The sequence below is a fragment of the Schistocerca gregaria genome, chromosome X, assembly GCF_023897955.1.
Source record: "Schistocerca gregaria isolate iqSchGreg1 chromosome X, iqSchGreg1.2, whole genome shotgun sequence".
Lineage (NCBI taxonomy): Eukaryota > Metazoa > Arthropoda > Insecta > Orthoptera > Acrididae > Schistocerca > Schistocerca gregaria.
Window position 1 is genome coordinate 694,033,338 of NC_064931.1, and position 22,085 is coordinate 694,055,422.

General features: G+C 38.7%; 1 protein-coding gene across 1 annotated transcript in view; it reads left to right on the forward strand.

Moving 5' to 3' along the window:
• The window catches only part of LOC126297694 (DNA mismatch repair protein Msh2), a 196,179-nt gene that overhangs the window by 162,584 nt on the left and 11,510 nt on the right, over positions 1-22,085 (forward strand). Inside the window, exons 10-13 of the mRNA XM_049988816.1 lie at positions 358-569; positions 9,311-9,456; positions 11,580-11,751; positions 18,841-19,062. Of these exons, the coding sequence (XP_049844773.1) occupies positions 358-569; positions 9,311-9,456; positions 11,580-11,751; positions 18,841-19,062 (752 nt within the window). The remainder of the gene's footprint in view (positions 1-357; positions 570-9,310; positions 9,457-11,579; positions 11,752-18,840; positions 19,063-22,085) is intronic.

Sequence of the window (22,085 nt, forward strand, 5' to 3'; positions counted from 1 at the left end):
AGATTAAGTTTCGTTATTTCTGTAAACATAATTTTCATCTACATCAATTACACTACAGAGATCGGGGGGAAAATTGGAATAATAAAACTATCATCCTTAGTTTGACAAATGTTGCATCCTAAAGATTTCAGAATTTGGAACTGTGACTTGGACATATGTAAGTAAATGTTTATGTATGTTAATACATATTGTATTAAATAAAGATTTCTGATGACTTCAGTTTTCTACATTTTGTTTCTTATAAAATATGTTGTTACTTATGCAGTGTTATTTTCTACTAAATGATCCTCAGAAAATGCTGTTCAAAAATTTTATTTTTCTTAGTTAATTGAATTAATATTGTTTTCTCTCCCTCAGGATTTATCAGGCGTTAATAAAATTGCCGGGCTTGTTACATCGACTGCAGTCAGTTAACCACCCTGTTGTCAGAACAATGCTGGTACAGCCACTGAAGAGATATATTTTTGACATGGAAAAATTTAAAGGTTTGATTGAATACACGGTAGACTTAGAATCTGCAGATAAGGGAGAATTTTATGTGAAGCCATCCACAGATAAAGTGTTGCAAGGTAAGTTACAAAATGAATTTGTAAATCTGAAACATGTTTTCAGAAGTATGAAAGCTGTTCAAATTACTGGTACTGTTCCTTTCATTTACTCTCCTCAGTTTGATCTCTGTGTTGTTGTTTTTTTTTAAATAAGTCGTGATGCATTTCTGCATGTTTGTTGACAGCTACTTTCTTCACAGTGTGGCTGATTCTTAATCTGCTGTTGCATTTTGTTTTATAGGAGAAATAAAAACAGCAGACATATCATGTCTATCAGTATGTTTGGAGCAATTCTTTCATTGTAACTATAATATCGAACCACTGGCTTTGACTGAGGTGGCTCCTTTTGAATCCTAAAAGGTAGTCAGTAATGCAGTCCCCTTTTTGGGATTGTGTGCAGAGATTGGAAGGCCACTCTTGGTGCAACATATTTTAATTATGTCTCTTTCCCTCAGTCAGTAGCATTCTGTGTCATGACCCATCATTGCTGGAATGTTTTGTTTTGGAATGCCTAGAGACCAGTTTAGATTCCTGTGAAGTTCAACCCCACTAATCAAGTGACACAAATGAAGGTCCTCAGATGTCATTGGTACAAATCCCCCCCACTTCTGTCTGAACTTTTTAAAGTGTTCTGTAAAATTTCACAAGCAGAGAATATAGACACACTTCTACTGCATTGTATGTTTTTAAAATGGACTTTTATAATCTAATACAGGATTGCTTTATAGTATATACTCATAGACCCAAGCAGTTATTCGCTGACAACTTTTTCCATATCTAATGATGTGTTTGGTCCTCAATTGTGTGTTTAATAGTGCATCAAGTTTGTCATATCATTTCCTATGCAATTGAATCTGCAATTATAGTTGTACCCTACATGTTTTGCTTCTTATTTCTGAAAGCTTTGTCAATTGTGTGATATATTAGTAAATAATTTTATATAATTATTTTTTGTAATATATAGCATACAATTGCTAAGACATTTAGAATTAAAACCATTTACCTATCTTGTTAACTAATGTGAAACTTTTTGTTGTTTGTCATTTTTCCACGAACTCCCACATATGCTTGGCAAATTCATATATGTTTGTCTATTGCAGGAACTGTTCATTCTATTGTTCCAGAGTATAACAACACCACATTTACAGTCAAGTGCACTTTTTTTTTTAACATTACCAAAGAGGTGTATATGTTGATGTTCTTATATTACCTGTTGTTAGTACCTCTTTTTTGTGTGTGTGTTTTAAGAATTTGCAATAAAGTTTAGCTACTATTTATTGCTAGTATTTATTATTATTTTAGTATACACTTTCTTTCTGTAATTGCCAATTGGAAATGATTAATTTTATTGTGGTGGTGTTTTTGGAAATATGTTTTTACAGTGCATTGTTCTTTCCATAACTGATGTGGAAATATTCATTTAATATGCATTAATTGTTGGTGGCTGCTGTGTTGTTGTCATAGAGGAAAATAGTTACCTACTAGCATTACAGCCAGTAGTAACAGCTATCTATCCGCAGCTCGCTTTTTTCTATGGCATGAAGTGGATTTCAGAAATCTTTTTTCAGACTGCTTTGCAATTTATTTTTCCAATGGTGTTCTAAGCGCTTCACAATTGACCCTCTTTTTCATCATCTGCTTTATCATATATTCATTGTATAAAGACACTGATAAGAATTGAGAATCTTCAGTATAAGCAAATTACTCAGACATTTCTCACACAATAGAATGGTAGAAGTGCTTACATCACACGGGATTCTGTGAATTAATTGAAGGGAAGCTCATAATCAACAGTAGCTAGTACTTATTATACCAGATCAAGTCAACAGTCATTTGATGGATGCTACGCTGACATAATCGCTTGACCGATGCTAACAACACTTACTCGTTGATGGGACAAACAACAGAGATCCTTTTTTACACTCTTTGTTACAAATTGCTAGGGGTCATAGTGCACCACAGAGTTCGGACTGGCAATGAGGCGGTTTCTGCCTGCCAGTCTCTATTAGGTACTTGAAGGGCAACAACTGCTTGACATAGTGGATTGCTGACAGTTTTCTCAATAGTGAAGATTTAATTCTATTGGGTTGGTGTGTAGTGTTTTCCCCAAGTTTAATAAACACAACAGATACCAATGACAGAGACTTAAGTTGTCAGTAATATAGTCTCTTTCACTATTTACAACAGCTTGCCAATGCTGGGGTAACTTTTTGATTCCGCAGTTTTTTGCAGTTTCGAAGTGAAGAACTTGTTGACCCATGTTCAGAGTGCATTTTCATCCGGAAAGGAAATTCCTTGAAGGTTGTTTGATAAAGAGTGCCATCTTTGTATCAATTTCACATGTGGCAAATACTTTTTCTTGTGTGTGTGTGTGAGTGTGTGTGTGTGTGTGTGTGTGTGTGTGTGTGTGTGTGTGTGTGTGTGTGTGTGTTGCTTTGCACAATGTGTTATATGCATAGCAACTTCGCAACAAAATTTTGCAGAATTTTCAAAGGCACAAACACACCAAGAATATTTCACTACAGTGGTAGGATAAAAATTGTAAACTGACGATTATGTAAAGTGCGTCTTGTGAATCCTGTGAACAGCTGTCTGATGATGAACTTGTCAGTTCAAAACCGGTTACTGCGCTATTTACTTAAATAAAATAGCATTATTAATAGTGGCTGTTTGCTGTCTTTTTCTTTGTTAGAATCAACTTACATTAATTGTATACAGCCACGGTCTCACCATGTCAGTTTTAGACAAAATAACCTAATAATTTTTGTATCCACTGGTTTTAACACAATTGGTTGACATTACAACTAAAATATTAATAAAATCTGACAAATATAAACTAGATGTGTTACCACTGGTGACACTTCCATCTATAGATGTGTTAAAAAAAAAAAAAAAAGACATGCTAAGATATCTCAATAATTTTATTTTTACATGAAAGCTTGTACCTTGATCTACGCACTGACACCATCACAGTCTCATTCTTCCTTGCTTACGTTGTGTACTGAGTGTTTAAGATGCCTCCGATAATTGAGAGTCCCACAGACTGTGAAGCTGTTAAAAGATTCCTCAGTGCTAAAGGCCTAAAAGCAGTTGATATTTATCGTGATATCTGTGCAGTTTATGGAGAAAACATTATGAGTGATGGAATGGTAAGAAAGTGGGTGAGAGCATTTAAAGATGGCCGTACAAATGTACATGATGAACAATGGAGTGGGTGTTCTTCGGTCGTCAATGAAAGTTTGGTGCAGGAAGTGGACAATAAGGTGAGAAAAAACAGAAGCTTTACGATTTCCTCCTTGCGAGATGACTTTCCTAACGTTTCTCGTAGTGTTTTGTATGGCATTGTGACCGAGCACTAGAATTACCAAAAATTGTGCATACGTTGGGTACCGAAAATGTTGACGGATGTGCACAAAACCAAACGTTTAGACAGTACATTGACTTTCCTTGAGTGGTACCACGACGACGGTGACGATTTCTTAATCCAAATTGTTAGGGGGGATGAAACATGGTTGGCCTACGTCACACCAGAATCATAGCAACAGTCCATGGAAGTTGAGCAAGGACATCGTTTTGCTGCAAGACAATACCCGTCCACATGTGGCGAATCAGACCAAAGATCTCATCACATCTTTTCGATAGGAAACTCTAGATCATCCTCCATACAGCCCCGATCTTGCGCCCAGTGACTACCATCTGCTCCTGCACTTGAAGAAATGCTTGGGCGGTCAGCATCTTCACGACGATGACAAAGTCAAAACAGTGGGGATGCAATGATCAACAGGTCAGGCGGCAGACTTCCGTGAGGAGGGTATTCAAAAACTGATACAATGTTATGACAAGTGCCTCAATATTGACGGAAATTAGTAGAAAAGTAGATTAAGGTACAGTCTTTCATACAAAAATAAAATTGAGGTGTCTTAGCATCTCTTTTTTTTAATTTCAAAATGGTAATTACTTAAAAAACACGCCTCGTAGTAAGCTGCCGGATGTCAGGAATCAATGTCAAAACAAAAAATGAATCTTTGCATTTCAGGGTACAGTGGTTATTATTTTTATTAATAGTGCACATAATAAAAAAATGAATTATGTAACTTTCCAAACAATATCCAACTTAAGCCCACTTCTTGTTTATAATTGAGATATCTGAAGTTGGTATCTTATTTTAAAAACTCAGTGAAAAGGATATTGAGGTCTAATACTAACACCTATTATTATATGAAGTGAGAAGGTAGAGCTCCAAATTTTGATAAATGGTTAATTATTTATTAAGTCTGACCACCTGACTTCCATCAGTCAACAAATGATGACACAATCACTGCATTTTTCACATTTTTCTTTCATTTCTGTGTACTTGTAATGTTTCTCTCATCACAAAAACAAATGCATATGTAATTTTCAGCCAAAGGAAAATCCAGGATGAAATAATGCCAGTATTAGAGAAGGATAGATTGCTACCCACTAAGTAGTGGAGATGCTGATTCCCAGACAGGCACAACAGTAAAACTACTAAAAGAGTAAGCTCTTGGCTGAAAGGCCTTCTTCTGAACTAAATCATGTACACATACACATTCACACAAACACAGCTCTAACACATGACCACTGTCTCTTGGTGCCAGAGTCTGACCTCAGCTGACAAAGACACTGTTTTGTGTTTGTGAGTGAGTGTGATCTAATTCAGGAGGAGGTCTTTTGGCCGAAAGCTTACTTGTTCTTGATGAAACCATGAACCGCGAGTGGATGTCGAAGGATGAATGTGAAAGTAATGTGTTAAGTAGTAGACTATCGTTGGATGTTAGTCAATTGTGATAGAATTTGTAGTGTTTTGATGGAGATCAGTGAGAATTTGTTTAAAAGAGTCAAAGTTTTAAATTGTGTGGTTAATTGTGAAAACGTTACAACTACTAATATCATTACTTCGGAGGAAAGGAAAAGTAAATTTGATGCTTACAGTGATGATGAAATGACAGGTTTTTAGTTTGGGTGAAATCCTACAGATGAGTTAGAAATTGATCAGGAGAATTTTAGGAATGTATATAGAAATTGAGGGCTGTTGTTATATTATAATGTGCACCATCAATGTGGAGGAAAAAAGAAGGGACGTTGAAACTGATCATTTGAGGGTGCACTGTTTAGAGAGGGGTGAAATTAAAAATGTGCAACCCGTAAGTGAAATAAAAGATGTTGATGAACAAAGTAAGTGTGTGTTTCTTGAATCTAAAAATGGTGTTCCAGCTGTAGTCATACATTTTGTCTGTAAATGTAAGAGTCCATTGGTGAAAGAGGGCATGGATTTGAGCAAGTGGGGGAGGGGGGGAAGTGAGATTCAGAACATATTCATACTGGCAAGATATATGGTATAAGAGGCAACAGCTGCAGAGTTGCACCTTGCGAATAAAAACTGCGGCGTGTCTTAATGTGTTTATTTAAGTGTAATTTCATATGTAGCATGTAAAAAATTTGGAGGGTTGTATTTCTTGTATAAAGAGTAAAAATGAATTTAATATGTATGTAAGATGTATGGAGTCACAACTTAGTGCAAGGAGAGTGTTGACATTGATTGCATGACTCATGGTGCGTGGCAGTTGGCAGTACATAATTAATTTCATTATGTGCAAAGGAGAAGAATACTATTGTACTGCATGTAAGATTTGGGAGCAATTTCAAGGGGTTATTTATATGTGTTACTTGTAATATTTTGCATGGGTTTCTCTTGTAATATGTGTAGTTTATTTGAATTATTGTTCGCACAAAATTTGGTGCTTGGAGGTCGTCAGACCTCATTAAAATCTTGCTTGTGGGAGTAAAAATGTATTTACATGCAAAGTATGAGCTAAGTTTTTGGGGGTATGTTGTGTTGAGTAACTCTGTAACACACATTACTTTGGAATAGTTTTTGAATAGATTTACATATGTGAAATTTTGGGGACAACTTTATAATATGTTTAAGAGGCTAATTCTAGGGATAAGTGTTTTATTCATGCAAATAGGATACTGATGAATGCAGATTGCAGTTATCGTCAGAACTGAAAATGGAGGTTGAATAGATGATTTCTGCACAGGATAGTATTAGTTTTCAAGTTTCTAATTAGATGTGGTAAAATTATAGAAAAATGATAAAATGTTAGTTAATTTGTGGTGTAGAATAAATTTCGTAGCATGACAGATGTGTTTTCTTGTGGGAACATGGACAGAGAATTTGAAATGTTGAGCTGAATCAAGTATTTTACCCAGTTCACATTTTTGTGTGTAAGAAGTGGTACTGTATAATAAACAGGATGGATGACAAATGGTTCAAATGGTTCTGAGCACTATGGGACTTAATTGCTGAGGTCATCAGTCCCCTAGAACTTAGAACTACTTAAACCTAACTAACCTAAGGAAGACACACATACACATGCCCAACGCAGGATTTGAACCTGCGACCGTAGCAGTCGCGCGGTCACAGACTGTAGTGCCTAGAACCGCTTGGCCACCCTGGTCAGCGATGGATGACAGTTCAAAATTTCAGATACTATATTCTATTACAGAGTCATTATTGGGCACTTAACTTGTGTATTTTGAATATCAAATATGCGAATTGCAAGTTTTTTTACTCCTTATACAAATGAGTATAAACAGAAAAATGCCTGCTGCAAGATGAGTCGATTCCAGGACCTCGTTTTACACATCACTGCTTTTATGCCTGGCCGCTGATCAGACTTAATAAATAAGCTAATCATTTAGCAAAACTTGGTGCCATGGGTGCAACACAATGATATATTTTATTTGAGAATCATTATAACTATTAGTTTTACATCGGTCCGTGGAACCTGGCAGCTTATTATATTAACGTACCTATAGAGGAAGATGTCACCAGTGGTAACACAGCTAGTCCTTGCTAAATTTTATTAATATTTTTGCAGCAGTGTGAAGCAAAAGTGTTAAAACCATAGCATACAACAATTTGAATGAAATCTTCACTCCCAAGAAAACCACCAGTGACTCACCATGCCAATCACTTGCCACCATTCAAATTCTTGGCAGAACCAGTGGGCAGAAACTATCAGACAGCCAGTCCTAACATCATCGTGCACTATGGCCCCTAGTAATTTGTAACAAAGAATGTAAAACAATACCTCCATTGTTTTTCCATCAACGAATAACCGTTGTTAATGTGGGTCCAGCAATTATGCCAGAGCAGCACCCATGAAATGACTGTCAGCTCAGTCTGGTGTGATCATGTTCCATATTGTTTTGCAATGTTGCAACCAGGTACTTAATAGATGTCACTGTGTCAGAACACGCTGCCATTCATCACACCAAATAGAAATTCTAGCCAAGTCATCCTGTATCATCCAATAGTCACATTTCCATACGCTACAACTTCAACAGCAAATGGTCGCAGATTGCTTCTCATCCTGTCCATCAGATAGTTTCTTTATATAGAGAACAAGAGCAGTCCTGGGGTGCTGCTAGCAATACCGTGTCTTTTGATGAACACAAGCGATCAGGAAAATGTATTGGATTCAATTACTTAAAAAGTCTTCGAACCACTCACGCATCTGAAAGCGTGCCCATATACTTGAACCTTTATTAACAATGTTCTTTGCGGCATTGTGTAAAATGCTTTCCAGAAATCTAGGAATATGAAATCTGCCTTTTTGCCTTTCAATCATGGTTCACTATATATCATGTGGGAAAGGGGAAAACTAAGTTACACGTGAACAGTGCTTTCTAAATCCGTGGTGATTTGTGGGTATAAGCTTTTCTCTATCAAGGAAATTTATTATATTCAAACTTAGAATATGCTCTAGAATTTTGCAGCAGACTGATGTTAGAAATATTTGTGTGTAATTTGTAATTCATTCTTGTGACCTCGTTATATGGGGCTCACCTGCATCTTTTTTCTTGTCACTTGAGACTTGGAGCATGAGATTTGTCATAACATTACTCCAAGATAACAATAGATCCGGCTATAAGCATGATAGATTGCCAGTGCCTGACTTCATGCCTGCTATACTGTATGAGGGAAATACATTTAAAAATCTCTTGTTGTCATCAAATAAGCAGTTGCCATTTCACAACCAGTATGGGCAAAGTTTGATATTTTACTAATTTTGTATCCTTAGAAGCAGATCACTTACTTAGCTGTCTTGTGTGAATGCATATTTTATCTGTCACTTGTAGTCTGTTAACTAAGAAAAATTTGGAAGGAGCTAGTCTTTGAAAACCTGGCAGTTACTTTAAGCAATTCTTTTATGAATATCCTGAAAATATACTTTTATTTGGGAAGTTCAGGTGCCTGAATCTAACTTTGTAGGCACATAGTCTTATGTAACAGTATCCTTATGGATTAAATAATATCTGTTTTAAGACTCTATCCACTGTGAATTAATGTTCAGTTTTTTGAGAGTCACACCCTTCATACTTGCTGGGAACAAAGTGAACTTTTGTGTCTACTATGTATGCCTTCTTTTGTATTCATTATTACCAAAGAAATGAGCTTAGAGTAGACACAGCTACACAGTAATCTGTTTTGTTCCAGCTGAAGAGGATTGGATCAAGTGTTGAGTGTTAATTCATCGTTGAATAAATGTACCATATGTGTTGTTTAACTATAGTCTTGTACATTATCTGATATTTTTTATATTTTCATCTCACTTCTGTGAGTGTAGTAATTTCTGTAACTATTGCTTTCTAACTGGAATTGTTCATTTCAGACGGCACAGCGTTACCACTCACTGCAACTTCTTAACAACCTTGTATTTTTTGATTTACAGAATTAAGACAAGATATGGATGAGAAGGAAGAAATGATAAACAGAGAAATGAAAAAGGTTGCTGCTGATCTCAATCTAGTAGTACAGAAGAGCATCAAACTAGATTTCAATGCTAATTCTGGATACAGTTTTAGAGTGACACTGAAGGTAATAGCATTTGCCGTGCACAACTATTTACAGTGTTATCAGCCTAATCGTGTATTTCTAGACATTCTAGAACATGTATCTTTTAGGTCTTAATAATTGGCGCATGTGCTAATTTGTTGTTCATATGTGGTAAATGTATGTAATTAAAAAAACTCATTATGTGCAAAAGCAGGTTATCTGTGTATCATTGGTGGGTCATGATGATGATGTGGAGGTGGAGGTGGGTGATAGAACATTGGAAGGTGACATTTGTGGAGAAAAAGTTGTGAATGCATTAATGTTCTGGGCCAAGTTGGAAGTGAGTATGGGTCAGATGGCTAGCAAAGATTGGGGCAGGGAGAATAACGGGAACAAAGGATGAGTTGTCAGCACATTTTCTACATAATTCAGAAAAGCTGGTTGGGGGGGATCCAGATGGCACAGATCATCAAGCAGCCATTGAAATCGATAATGTTGTTCTGAGCCACGTGTTCAACAAATGGGTGGTCAACACTGTCCTCGGCCACAGTTTGACAGTGGCCATTCATTCAGGTGGGCAGCTGGTCAGTGGGCATGGCTACTATCACAGGTGTCCCTGCCTTTGATGGCATAGGATGGGCCAGAATAGGATATGCTGTGTGGCTGAATAGGACTGGTCTCTGTACCAGGTCTTCCTCAGGGCTATGACCCATGTGGCAAGGGATTGGGGGTGGATGTGGCATAGGGGTTTGCCAGTTGACTCCTCGACTTTGTCATTGTGCTTTGCACAGTCTCTCCAGTGCCAGTTTGACACATTCCTGTGCGTACATGTGCTGTCTCCCTCTGTGCCATCAGCCATTCTTCTCCAACCCTCCCTCCCCACCCTTGTCCTCATTTTTCCCCCTCTCCCACCATACTTGATGCAACCCTTCACCCCAGTCTATTTGTTATTTCGTTTCATCTTAAAGGTGAATGTTATCTTGAGACTGAAGACTACTTGTCTCCAGCCTGAAGACTGCTTTGATACAGTGTTCCATGCTAGTCTAACCTGTACAAACCATTCCATTCTGCATAACTACTGCAGCAGACATAGTTTTCAATTTGCTTACTATAGACTATAGTATTCAAATTTTACCTCTACCTCCTAGAAGCTAAATTTACTTTAAAACGCGTCCATATTACTAACCACTAATATCATGAGGTAATACATGTACAGAGATGACAGTTAGACAGTAGCTATCACGGACTGTTGTGGTCAAGGAATGGTCTTTGTGAATGCACAAAAGTGCCTCAAAGTATGATGACATTGTAATGAAGTGAAAAGAAGCAAAGCAGATGAGGTTTTGTATTTATAACATTAAAGGAAATGAGATGAAAATATAGTTATTGTTGATGGACATACATAAGAAGGAGAAAAATCCTAATTTACTAAACTGTCGGTAATTCCCTCAGAGTGGAAAACGTGATAAGTGGGGAAAGGTTAAAAAAGAGGAAAAGTCGTACAGACCCCAGGCTGACAGGGACCCACCCGAGGAATACAAAATTCCATCCTCGACAGAAGTGATATACACTGGACAAAAAAAAGTGAAGCACACAGAGGGGGAGAAGGAACTGAAATTAAACTTCATGGATTGAGAGTATGTTTGCTGTTATTTTTGATATTACTAAATCAAGAATTTCACAGTATGAACCAATTTGTTAGTATGATTCTGTACTCCCTGTGGCCCATGTGCATGCACTGATTCAGGTGGAAAGGATGTCAAAAAGCCGTTGTATCCTCTCCTGAGACAAGCCAGCTCACAACTGTTTGTTTGTAACTAGGCCTCAGTATACTGGCATTCGAGCTGGTCCCACACATGTTCTATTGGGGAAAGACTTGTTTGCACAGGTTATTGAGTATAGCAGTGATGTTAATAGATGGTTGACCACATGCCTACATGTATCTTTACTCTTTTTTTAATTTAAAAATTAGTTCCATCTTTTTCTTGCTTGTAAAAGTTCTGCAAATACCAATAAAATTTTAACTTCCCACATAAGAGACTATAGAAATGAGTATAAGTGCATCATTATATGCCTAAAGGCTGCTCTGTAGAAATGTTGCATAAAGTATTGTAATAATGATAGGTTAGACACAAGAAGTTATTACCATTTTCCATTCATTACAGGAGGAGAAATGTCTTAGAAACAAGTCTAGATATGTTACGATATCTACTTCAAAAAGTGGAGTGCTTTTTATCACTAATCCAATGGTGTCAATAAATCAAGACTTCTTAGAACTCCGACGACAGTATGAAGAGAAACAAGAGGAAAGTGTGAAAGCAATTATAAATGTAGCAGGTAAAAACGCAACAGCAGGCACAGCAATAGTAACATCAGTGGATGTTACATTATTTGAAGCACAAAATTCTTTCTAAATTTACCTGAGACTGACAGTTCATTGTACAATTCTCGCAAGTTGTAGCATGCTGTCTCTTCCTTAACTTGGAGCCTTTGATGACTTTCTGCTTGATTCTGGAATAGTCTCATTTCCTCCAGTTCCAGTTCTCTCATTTCTTTTACCAGATGACTATTTTCTAATTTTGAAAGTGACCATTTTTCTATGTCTTGTGTGCATATCTGTGGTCCTGGGGAAGCAAAAAACTTTTTTCCTATCATCATTTGATTGTATTACATTGTTTTTTTTAAAAAAATCCAATTTTTCTTGCATATCTTGATGCGTAGATTGGGCTAAGATAGTCCTGATCCTAAACACAGTGCTGCATAGTGCCATGCTGAGGAGAAAATCATTTCTAACTTATGTTTATTTACTCTTCTCTTCTCTTTCTTTCATTTCAATGTCTTGTTAATAAATCTATCCTCTGCCAATAAGTATTATATGAAGTGAAGTAGCTTACCTTATCTCATGTCATATATTTCATCCAAAATATTCTTTTATTGGACTACATTGAGGCCTGTGGTCCTATCTTGCCCATGTTAATTTCCAATAAGAGATAAGGGATTGAAATTTCTGCTGTATATTAATTGCAGGGTCAATCTATTGCTCCACAACAAAGGGTATTCTGTAATGTGGAATGTACTATTTTTTTACTCAATTGTTATATTTTAATTATAATTTTGACAACATAAAATAAAATAAACCCAGCTGAATAAATAGTCATGAATGTGTGTTGCATGACTTGGCATATGTTTATGGATAAACTTGTGAAAACTGCAGAGCAACAGGTTGAGTAACTTCTAAGAATATGAGGCATTCATATAAACAAACTGAGGAAGCTAACAAGTACAGAATACAAGTTCACATACGTACAACTGCTCGACTTCATTGTACCAGTGCTGCAGCTCAGGGTTGAGAAAGGATTTGTCGAGGTTGAGGAAGGGTGGCTGATGGCTGCAGGGGAGAGGCAACAAGCACACAGGTGTGTTGCTGTTGGGGAGGGAGAGCTTGCGCTGAACCGCCGATCCTGTCGCAGCAACTCTGCAATGATGTCTGCAGCAGGGGAAAGAAAGACAATCTGCAAACCAACAGGCTTCACAACAGCCTAACCATGTATCCAATATTGACAGTCCGCCGCAGATCAAATTATAAGTTCTTTTCCCAGTTACTTGAAAAATCCATACAGAAAAACTTTAAGCTGTAGCAGATTCAACCTAGAAGATAAGGGTAGACACAGCAAAATTCACTAGTCCCTGTTGTAGACAAGTTGTATCGTAAACAAAATAATTTTGACAGTTCAACAAAGTCACAGAGTTTCTATATATTTGTTGTGCGGTCTGACAGTCCTTGATATCTTTGCCAGAATAAATTGAAATTCTCCAGATTTTTCCTTAAATAATTAATTAATGTCACTAAAGAATCAATCCTGTTCTCATTCAACTAAATATTCCACTTTAAAACTGATCCTCCCGACCACAATCGCCGATAAAGTTTCAAAACAGTATCCTAACACACTTCACTGCATCGATTATTTTCAAAATATCAATACGTGTCGACCTCTCACCAATAAAACTTCAAACGAGTCAACCAATAAAGATTGTCCACACTCTCGACAAAACTCTGCCAGAACCTCTTCAAGAAGTCTGAATTTTAATAAAACCTGCAAATCTCACACATAAGTAATATTTACGATGCATGTCGTAACAACAGAGTCAACTGATTGTTCCAACTTCCAGCTCGAAGTTTATTTAACAGTCGATAACTAATTGACATCCAATTACAAACTTTATTCTTCCACGTTCAACACCGAACTCTCAGCCGCCGGCCGTTGACCACGATGCAATAGTGGTTAGCTGTCGTTGTCCGCCACGTCTGGAGTCCCCACTGGAACATATTGCTGCCACGCTCGACGTGAAAGAAAAGAAATAAAATGTTTTTAAATAACAAGTCTCCACTTAACATACTACAAACGTTTCTTACCTGGCATCGCTCAAGTGGTAAAGAAACGCTATGTTTCCTGATTAGACATTTGAAACACCACAAGCTCCAGATGGCCCGGGTTGTGAAGCAGGAATTGATTTTGAGCATGTACTCATCAGTGTTTTCTGCCACTGGATGATCAACTTTAATCTTGGCCATAGTTTTGTGATGGCTATTCATTAGAGTGGAAAGATGGTGGTCATGCCCACATATACGAGGCTGTGCAGGCAACAAGCTCGTACATAATATGACTGGTTCGACAGGTGGCCCTAGCTCTGATAGAATAGGATATTCATGTGATGGGTCTGGAGTAGAATGTACTGGATGACTGCAAAGGGCAGCTCTTGTGCCTGGCCCTTTCACATGGATATGACCTGTGTGGGAAGAGTTTGTATATAACAATGGATCAGGGTATTTTGTAGATGATGTGTGATGGAATGGGAAGGATTCTGAGTAAGGTGTGCTGCATTTTTGGGTACAATAAGTAGTCAAAGACTGAAGTTCTTTCGATCCGAAGGTATTTTGGCTAAAAATGGGGATGAAGTAGTATCTGTGTACTGGCTGTGACAGGTCATTCAACACCGACTTGGCCTCTGGTGTCATCCTCAGCCACTGGCATCGTTTGGATGCAAAATAGAGGACCTTAAAGTCTGCAGCCCACTCTACTGGCCATTGTCAATTTCTTAGCACTTGGAGCCACTACTATTCACTTGTGTATATCATCAATTGGCATCACAAAGCTGAATGCGCCCTTTTCCAGTCCTCCGATCGAGGAAAAAAGGTATCGTCAGGAGTGTTCAGGGAAGTATGTACGATATGACCACTCTTATCTCTTTATGCATAAATAATCTGACAAACGGGATGGCAATCATCTGCGGCTGTGTGCTGATGATGCTGTGGTCTCTTCACTGAGTGACAGAAGAAAGATACGAGATGACTTCGGCAAAACTGCTAGTCAGTGTGATGAGAATGGCAGCTTGCTGTAAAATCAGCCTTGTTTATGTTGTTACTTACCACCCTTAGGTGTTTTTTATTATTATTATTATTATTATTATTATTATTATTATTATTATCATCTGTACTCCACCAAGGACTCCATTTTCAGAATGAGAAAAGAGCGTTCAAATTATCAAATGAAACATCTTACCTTTGTTGTTGCATGCTATTAATTAAAAATATCCTGCTTCATATTGTGAGTCATCTTCTTTACCTCTGTTACCAGGTAACAGCTGTCTTATTCTTTTTATAGCTTTTTTTATAATATGTTCTGCTGAAATTCAGACTTTCCTTTCTCTTGCCATGTCTAATTCCTGTAATTTCAGCACTAGAGACCATAAATTTTAGTGTCTTCATCCTAACAAATGCAAATAGAATATAAATATGTAATTGTGACATGTATCTTCAGACTTTTTATGAACTGCTGAAAATAGCTTGCTATTTCACTTGATAATATGAAAAGGATGGATTGTTACTCACCATATAGTAGAGATGTTAGCCCACAGATAGGCACTGCTAGTCAAACAAGTAAGCTTTAAGCCGGAAAGGACTTCATCCAAAATAGATACCGACACACACACACACACACACACACACACACACACACACACACACACACACACACAGAGAGAGAGAGAGAGAGAGAGAGAGAGAGAGAGAGAGAGAGAGAGAGCGCTTTTGGCCACACTCTGCAGACAGAGACAATGGTCACGCAGGTATGAACTAAGTTTGTGTGCCGTGTGTGTGTGTGTGTGTGTGTGTGTGTGTGTGTGTGTGTGTGTGTGTGTGTGTGTGTGTTTTGTCTAATTCATATGAAGGCCAAAAGCTTGCTTGTTTGACCGTCTTCCCAGTTCGCCTATCTGCGGTTCAGCATCTATGTGATACTGTGAGTAGTAGTCAGTCCTTTTCATAATATTGTCATTATTCTGTCCCGGATTTTCAGTGTTTGATTTGTCACTGTTTCACTTGTAATGTGAGCCAAAATGCTGGTTCTTCCAGACATCCCTTTTGTTAGTACATGCTTGGCCACTATCGGGCCCTAGCCCTTGCTTGCTTCTTCCCTTTCTTTGCTGCAAGTCTCTCATTCTCGTATTCTTTTTTCCCCCCTTTCACTTTTCCATTGGATGGTCTTCTTCGTACCGATTTTGCTTTGATCTGGTTTGTGTTTTGGGACACTCATTTTCTTACTTTCTGGTCTTCTACCACTTTGCATTATTAATTACATGGCCCCTTTGTTGGGTTTGACTTGCTGCTTCTTTTCTAAACTTCACAGAAGTGCAAATTGTGCAGGTGAGGCCACCCAGCATAGTGTGTGTTCGACCTTTTGTGCCTTACTCCCTTTGCACCCTTCTTTCTTGAGACAGTACTACACCCAAACCCAGCATGGTAGCCATTCCGTTGTGGAAGGGGGTCGTCAAGTACCTACATTGTGGTAGCCCCCTGATCTCACAGGGATTGCACTGTCAGTGCCCGAGTTGGAAATTCCTCACATGAGCCGAGCAGTATGTGTCCATCGTTGCTGGTGCGTGGGACTTGGGGCAATGGTTTACTGGCCAGGTAACCATCGTCGTCGGTAGGTGGTGCTTGTGGGCAGAGACCCTGTTTGGAGTAGGTGGTACCATGGCAGAAGATTCGCACTTCCTCCTGCTGTTGGCCACACAGTCCTGCAGTGTCTCCTAAAGCTAACATATATTAAAATGTGGAGAAGTATGACTGCAAAATGTTTCCGTGCATGGCTACACCATGGGAGGAACGTAGGGCTCAGAGACAAGGTGAGAAATATTCCCCTCAATACTTGGTTTGTTCAAGGATGGACAGGGATTCTGTTTTTACTACAAAGCCAATAGTTCTTCTTTGAACCCCTCGAGGACAGGTTTGGAAAAGTGGCTCCATTCTGCTCAAAATGGCCTCCCTTTCTTGGCCACCAGCTCTGCTCACCTGTGACGAGCTGATTACATTCCTGTCACTATAACCCCCATAAAAGTCTGCATATGGTACAGCTTATAATTTTCCACTGTGATCTCCTTTTACAGATTGATGATGAGTTGCACGCTAATTTGGCGCAATGAGGTGTGCATTTTGTCCATAATGTCTCATGGGGACAGAAAGGCTGCAGAGTGGATACTGGAGCCTTCATCTTGGCCTTTGAAATTGACTCATTGACTGAGGTCAAGGTGATGGTGTATCACTGTGATGTCAAGCTGTATATTCCTCCTGTGCAATGATAAAAATACATGGGGTTTGGACATGTCTTCATGTTGCAAGACCAGCTCTGTCTGTGAGGGTTGTATCCCTTCCCCAATCTGTGTCAACTGCAGGAACCACCATTCCCCCCATTCACCAAACTGCATCATTTTCAAACTAGAAAGGAAAATCCAGAAATAAAAGAACCTTGAGCACCTCACTTATCAAGAGGCCGAGGAGAAATAAAATCGCCTACATCCTACATGTATTATGACAACGTATCTACTGCTACTGTAACTTCGTCCATTTTAGTGAGTGTGCCATTGCCCTCAGTTTCTTCTACCTCTCACCCTCAGGGCCACTCTACTAGAACCACTCTCTTGGCCCCTCTTCCTACTGCTTCCCCCACACCCCCTTTGTGAGCATCGAGTCCCCATCCATCGAGGATGCCAGTCCCCAGTCTCTAGCCAGAGAAGTGAGGCCCTCCTTTGGCACCGCTTACCAGCAAGGGGTCCCTTGGAATGCTTCCTTCCCAAGATTCTGATGACCTGGAGCTGGCAGAAGGAGCCACGGGTGCAGCTCGTAGGTTTCGCATTCATTCTCTGTCCCTGTATCTGGGTCTGACAAGCCCTCCCAGAAGTCTAAATTGTGTAAGAACAAGAAATAGTCTTCCAAAAAGGGGGAGATTCTGGCAGCCCTCTGCGGACAGACCCAATGTGTTCCACATCTGTACACAAGGCAGTGTTCTTGGTCATCCCTATGGCCCTGAATTATCCCCCCCCCCCCCCCCTGCCCCTCCCGTCTGCTCCACACTGTGCACCCTGATTTGGGACAAATAGGTATTCATGGTATATCTTCACAACCAATAGCAGCAGTTAATTAGTTAGGCCTTCCATTGATCAATCTCATGCAAACTGTTGATGTGGAACGTGTCAAGTGCATAATAAATGCACACATGAATCAAGGTTTTTTTTTTTTAAGCTTAAAATTTGTATTCCCTTAATTGGCACAATATGCATACATTATACCTATATTGTCTTTTTACGAAGACTGCCAAGTTCAATGTTTTAACAAATATTGTTTTATTTATATTGTTTTTGTTTTATTTGCCATAATTTTATAATGATTATCAATAAGAAGTCTCACACTAGAACATGAATATCTTTCTAATGTGGTTTCATGAAAGACATGCTTCCATGTTTTATTTGCACACCATTGGACATGATCAGAACAAAGAAGGAAACCCACGCACACATTTGTATGTCAGCTCCCAGCCACTGCCTCTGTAATTGATGCTGTGTATACTGTGTAGAGATAAGTAGAGCCAACTACTGTTAAAAAGAAACAGAAACAATGAATTATTTCAGATTTTTTAAATAGGCAAAATTTAAATTATTTTAATTTCATATTTTGAACAATATAAAGAGAATGGCAGTAAGAGTACTTAATTCATTTTCACTGGTTGTTTCTCCTATGCTTTCCTGTATTTTACACTCTTGTGAATAAATCAGTTGAAAAGAGTAAAAAGGGGTTTACTGTATCTGTTATTTGTGGTATGAGTTGAATCGCTATTAAGAGTGGAATAGCCCTTATATTTTAGGTTGTTTATTGTACATAGACTCTCTGCAGCAAAATTTTGTTGTTTCGTGATTCCATTATTGTTTGTGAACTATGTTTTTAAATATAATTCAAGTGATCAGCTCTAACCAAAAAAAAGGCTCATTTTGTAGAGTTTCCAGGTTTGCAAAATATGAATTTTACACTAAATTGATTTATCCTTCAGCCATTCTCTTTGTTACCAATTATTATGGTTTGATGTTCCTCATTTGCAGGTGCTTACTATGATGTGGTTTATGGGTTGAATGCTGTGCTTGCTCGGCTAGATGTTCTAGCCAGTTTTGCAGAAGTATCTGCTACTGCTTCAAGGCAGTATGTCCGCCCCATTCTTCATGAGTCAAATGTTGGCATACTGAAGTTGGAGGAAGTTAGACACCCATGCGTGGAAATTTGTGATGGACTTTCATATGTTCCAAATGATGTTGAGTTTATCAAAGGTTAGTAACATGTAAGAATAGTAGATCGTTTAAAATTTTGTTGTTGTTTCATTTGAGAGATTTTAGTTTTAGGATGAGTGAATGGTAAGCATCAATCCAACCCTTAAATTCAAAATTTTCCAATAGCTATATTGTGCATCAACACAAAAACGGTAATTATTTTGTACTTTCATGTGCTTTAGTCAGGAGTTATGAAAATTGTGTGGCAATCTTTATCAGCTCTTTAGCATTACTCAGAGTATAAGTAGTACATACCCAGATGGAACGCTTAGTGTGTAAAACTATACAAGAAGCTCCTCCAAGGAGGAGACAGAGAGATAGCTGATGATCTGCTGTGCAAATTGGAAGTGCATTGATGCAAGAAATGGACAGAAACAGTCATCAACCTGGACTTCAAAAATTCTAGCAAAGATGTCTGGTCACTTCTAAAGAAATTAGGTGGAAAGCCTAAGGATACAAGAGGCGAAATGGCCCTGCAATCACATGGGATTGTGAGTGACTTTGTGACTACTTCAAGGACCCCACGGTACTAAGCATTCACCACCTATATCAAACATGAACTCACAGCTTTGAAGATATGTAGCCCCAACCATATTCTATTTTCATGGCCCTTTAGTGTCAAGGGAATGACAGTGACTCATGAAGATGTTAAAGTGAGAAAGACACCAGGGCCTAATGGAATTAATCCCGAATTCCTCCTGAACTACGGTAAACATACCAAAAAATGGCTAACGAAGTTCCTTGCTGGTATCATAATGAGAGGGCGAGTTGTCGGGGTTGTCACAAGTTCTGGAAATCATTTTCTGACAAAACCTATGGCTGAACATTTAGTTGATAGAGTGTGATTGTCTTTCCTATGTGCCTTTCTGTGGCTCAGTGGTTATCTCTACAGTGAGTCTACCTATCCTCATTAGTATTGACTCTAAGAGTATTTGCGCAAGAACACTGAAGCACCAAAGAAACTGGTATAGGCATGCGTATTCAAATACAGAGATATGCAAACAGGCGTATATAAGATAACAAGTGTCCGGAACAGTTGTTACAATGGCAGGTTATCGAGATTTAAGTAAGTTTGAACATGGTGTTATAGTCGGCGTGCTAGTGAAGGGGCAGAACATGTCTGAGGTAGCGATAAGTGGAGTTTTCCCATAGAACCATTTCACGAGTGTACTGTGAATATCAGGAATCTGGTAAAACATGAAATCTCTGATATCGTTGCAGCCAGAGAGAGATCCTGCAAGAACAGGAGAATCCTTCAACATGAGAGAAGTGCAACCCTTCCACAAATTGCTGCAGATTTTCAATGCTGGGCCATCAATAAATGGCAGCGTGCAAACCATTTGGTGAAACAACATTGATACAGGCTTTCAGAGCTGAAGGCCCACTCATTTATCCTGGATTGCTGCATAACACAAAGCTTTACATCTCACCTGGGCCTATCACCACTGACATTGGACTGTTGACTGGAAACATGTTGCATGGTCGGACGAGTCTTGTTTCAAATTGTATTGAGTGGATGGACATATTTGGGTATGGAGACAACCTCATGAACCCATGTACCCTGCATGTCAGTGGGGGCTGTTCAAGCTGGTGGAGCTTCTTTAGTGGTGTGGGGCGTGTGCAGTTGGAGTGATATGGGACCCCTGATATGTCTAGATATGCCTCTGACAGGTGACACATTTGTAAGCTTCCTGTCTGATAACCTGCATCCTTTAAAGTCCATTGTGCATTCTGACGGACTTGAGCAATTCCAGCAGGACAATGCGACTCCCCACATGTCCAGAATTGCTACACGATGGTTCCAGGAACACACTTCCTAGTTGCTGGCCACCAAACTCACCAGCCATGAACATTATTTAGCACATCTGAGATGCCTTGCAACGTGCTGTTCAGAAGAGAACTCCACCCCCTCGTACTCTTATGGATTTATGGACAGCCGTGCAGGATTCGTGGTGCTAGTTCCCTCCAGCACTACTTCAGACATTAGTCAAATCCCTGCCACATCATGCTGCGGCACTTCTGCGTGCTCACAGGAGCCCTACATGATATTAGGCATTTGTACCATTTTCTTTCGCTCTTCAATGTATCTGTTGCATGGATTGATCACTGCAGTCTCATTTCATCAAGAGGCTGTCTGACATGTGAGTAGCTGGCATACAAGTGGACTTCCACTACAGGCCATTTCTGTTGGTATCTCTAACAGATATGGCCTTCTGATCTGAAGCCCATCATTTCCCAATAATGTGCAAGCCCTGCCTGTCAGATCTAATCTCACCAATCTACCACAGACTGGGTCTGTTTGTGTGCGGCATAATGCAGCGAATTTTCATGGTTTATCCAAGTACACAGGACTGCGGTGCTCCTCTGCAATCAACGGCTCGGGTGGCAGATTTCAGTAATTGCGACTGTCTCGCTGCAAGTACATTGTACAGTGCGGCATTTTGTAAACATTTTATTTACTGTAGTCCGTTTAGGCATTTCGAAAGTAATTTATGTATCAGAAAGTATAGATGATAACAAGAAGAAAATTGTTGCAGTCTCTGGTGGTTTGTACGCAATGTACTCATACAATTCTCAAAAGAACAATCACACAGTACCTGTAAAATAATAGACATAACACAGTAAATAATAACCGACAATAACGAGCATAGTAGAACCAACATTTTATCGGCCGTCCCCTGTAGTGTTGATTTACACAGCTCTTCCCTGCCTTATCCTCTTCTTTCAAGAGGCGTACTTTTTTCTAAGATTATTTCTGAAATCAGTGAAGGTATTTTAAATATGTTTTGCAACTCCAAGGAAATGTGTACTTTTGTCACCAAATGTTTCATTTTATTGAAATAAAATAACAACAGTGGTCTTAATGAAACCCACATACCATTTGGCTTGCTTATTCCATCTAAAAACAGTTAATTACTAAAGATGTTGAAGTTAGTACTTAACATTTTTGCTCAGATGGAGGATAAATACAGAAATATTTACATTTTTTGTCTACTTATGTCTTTACTTACCCTTGAGATCAG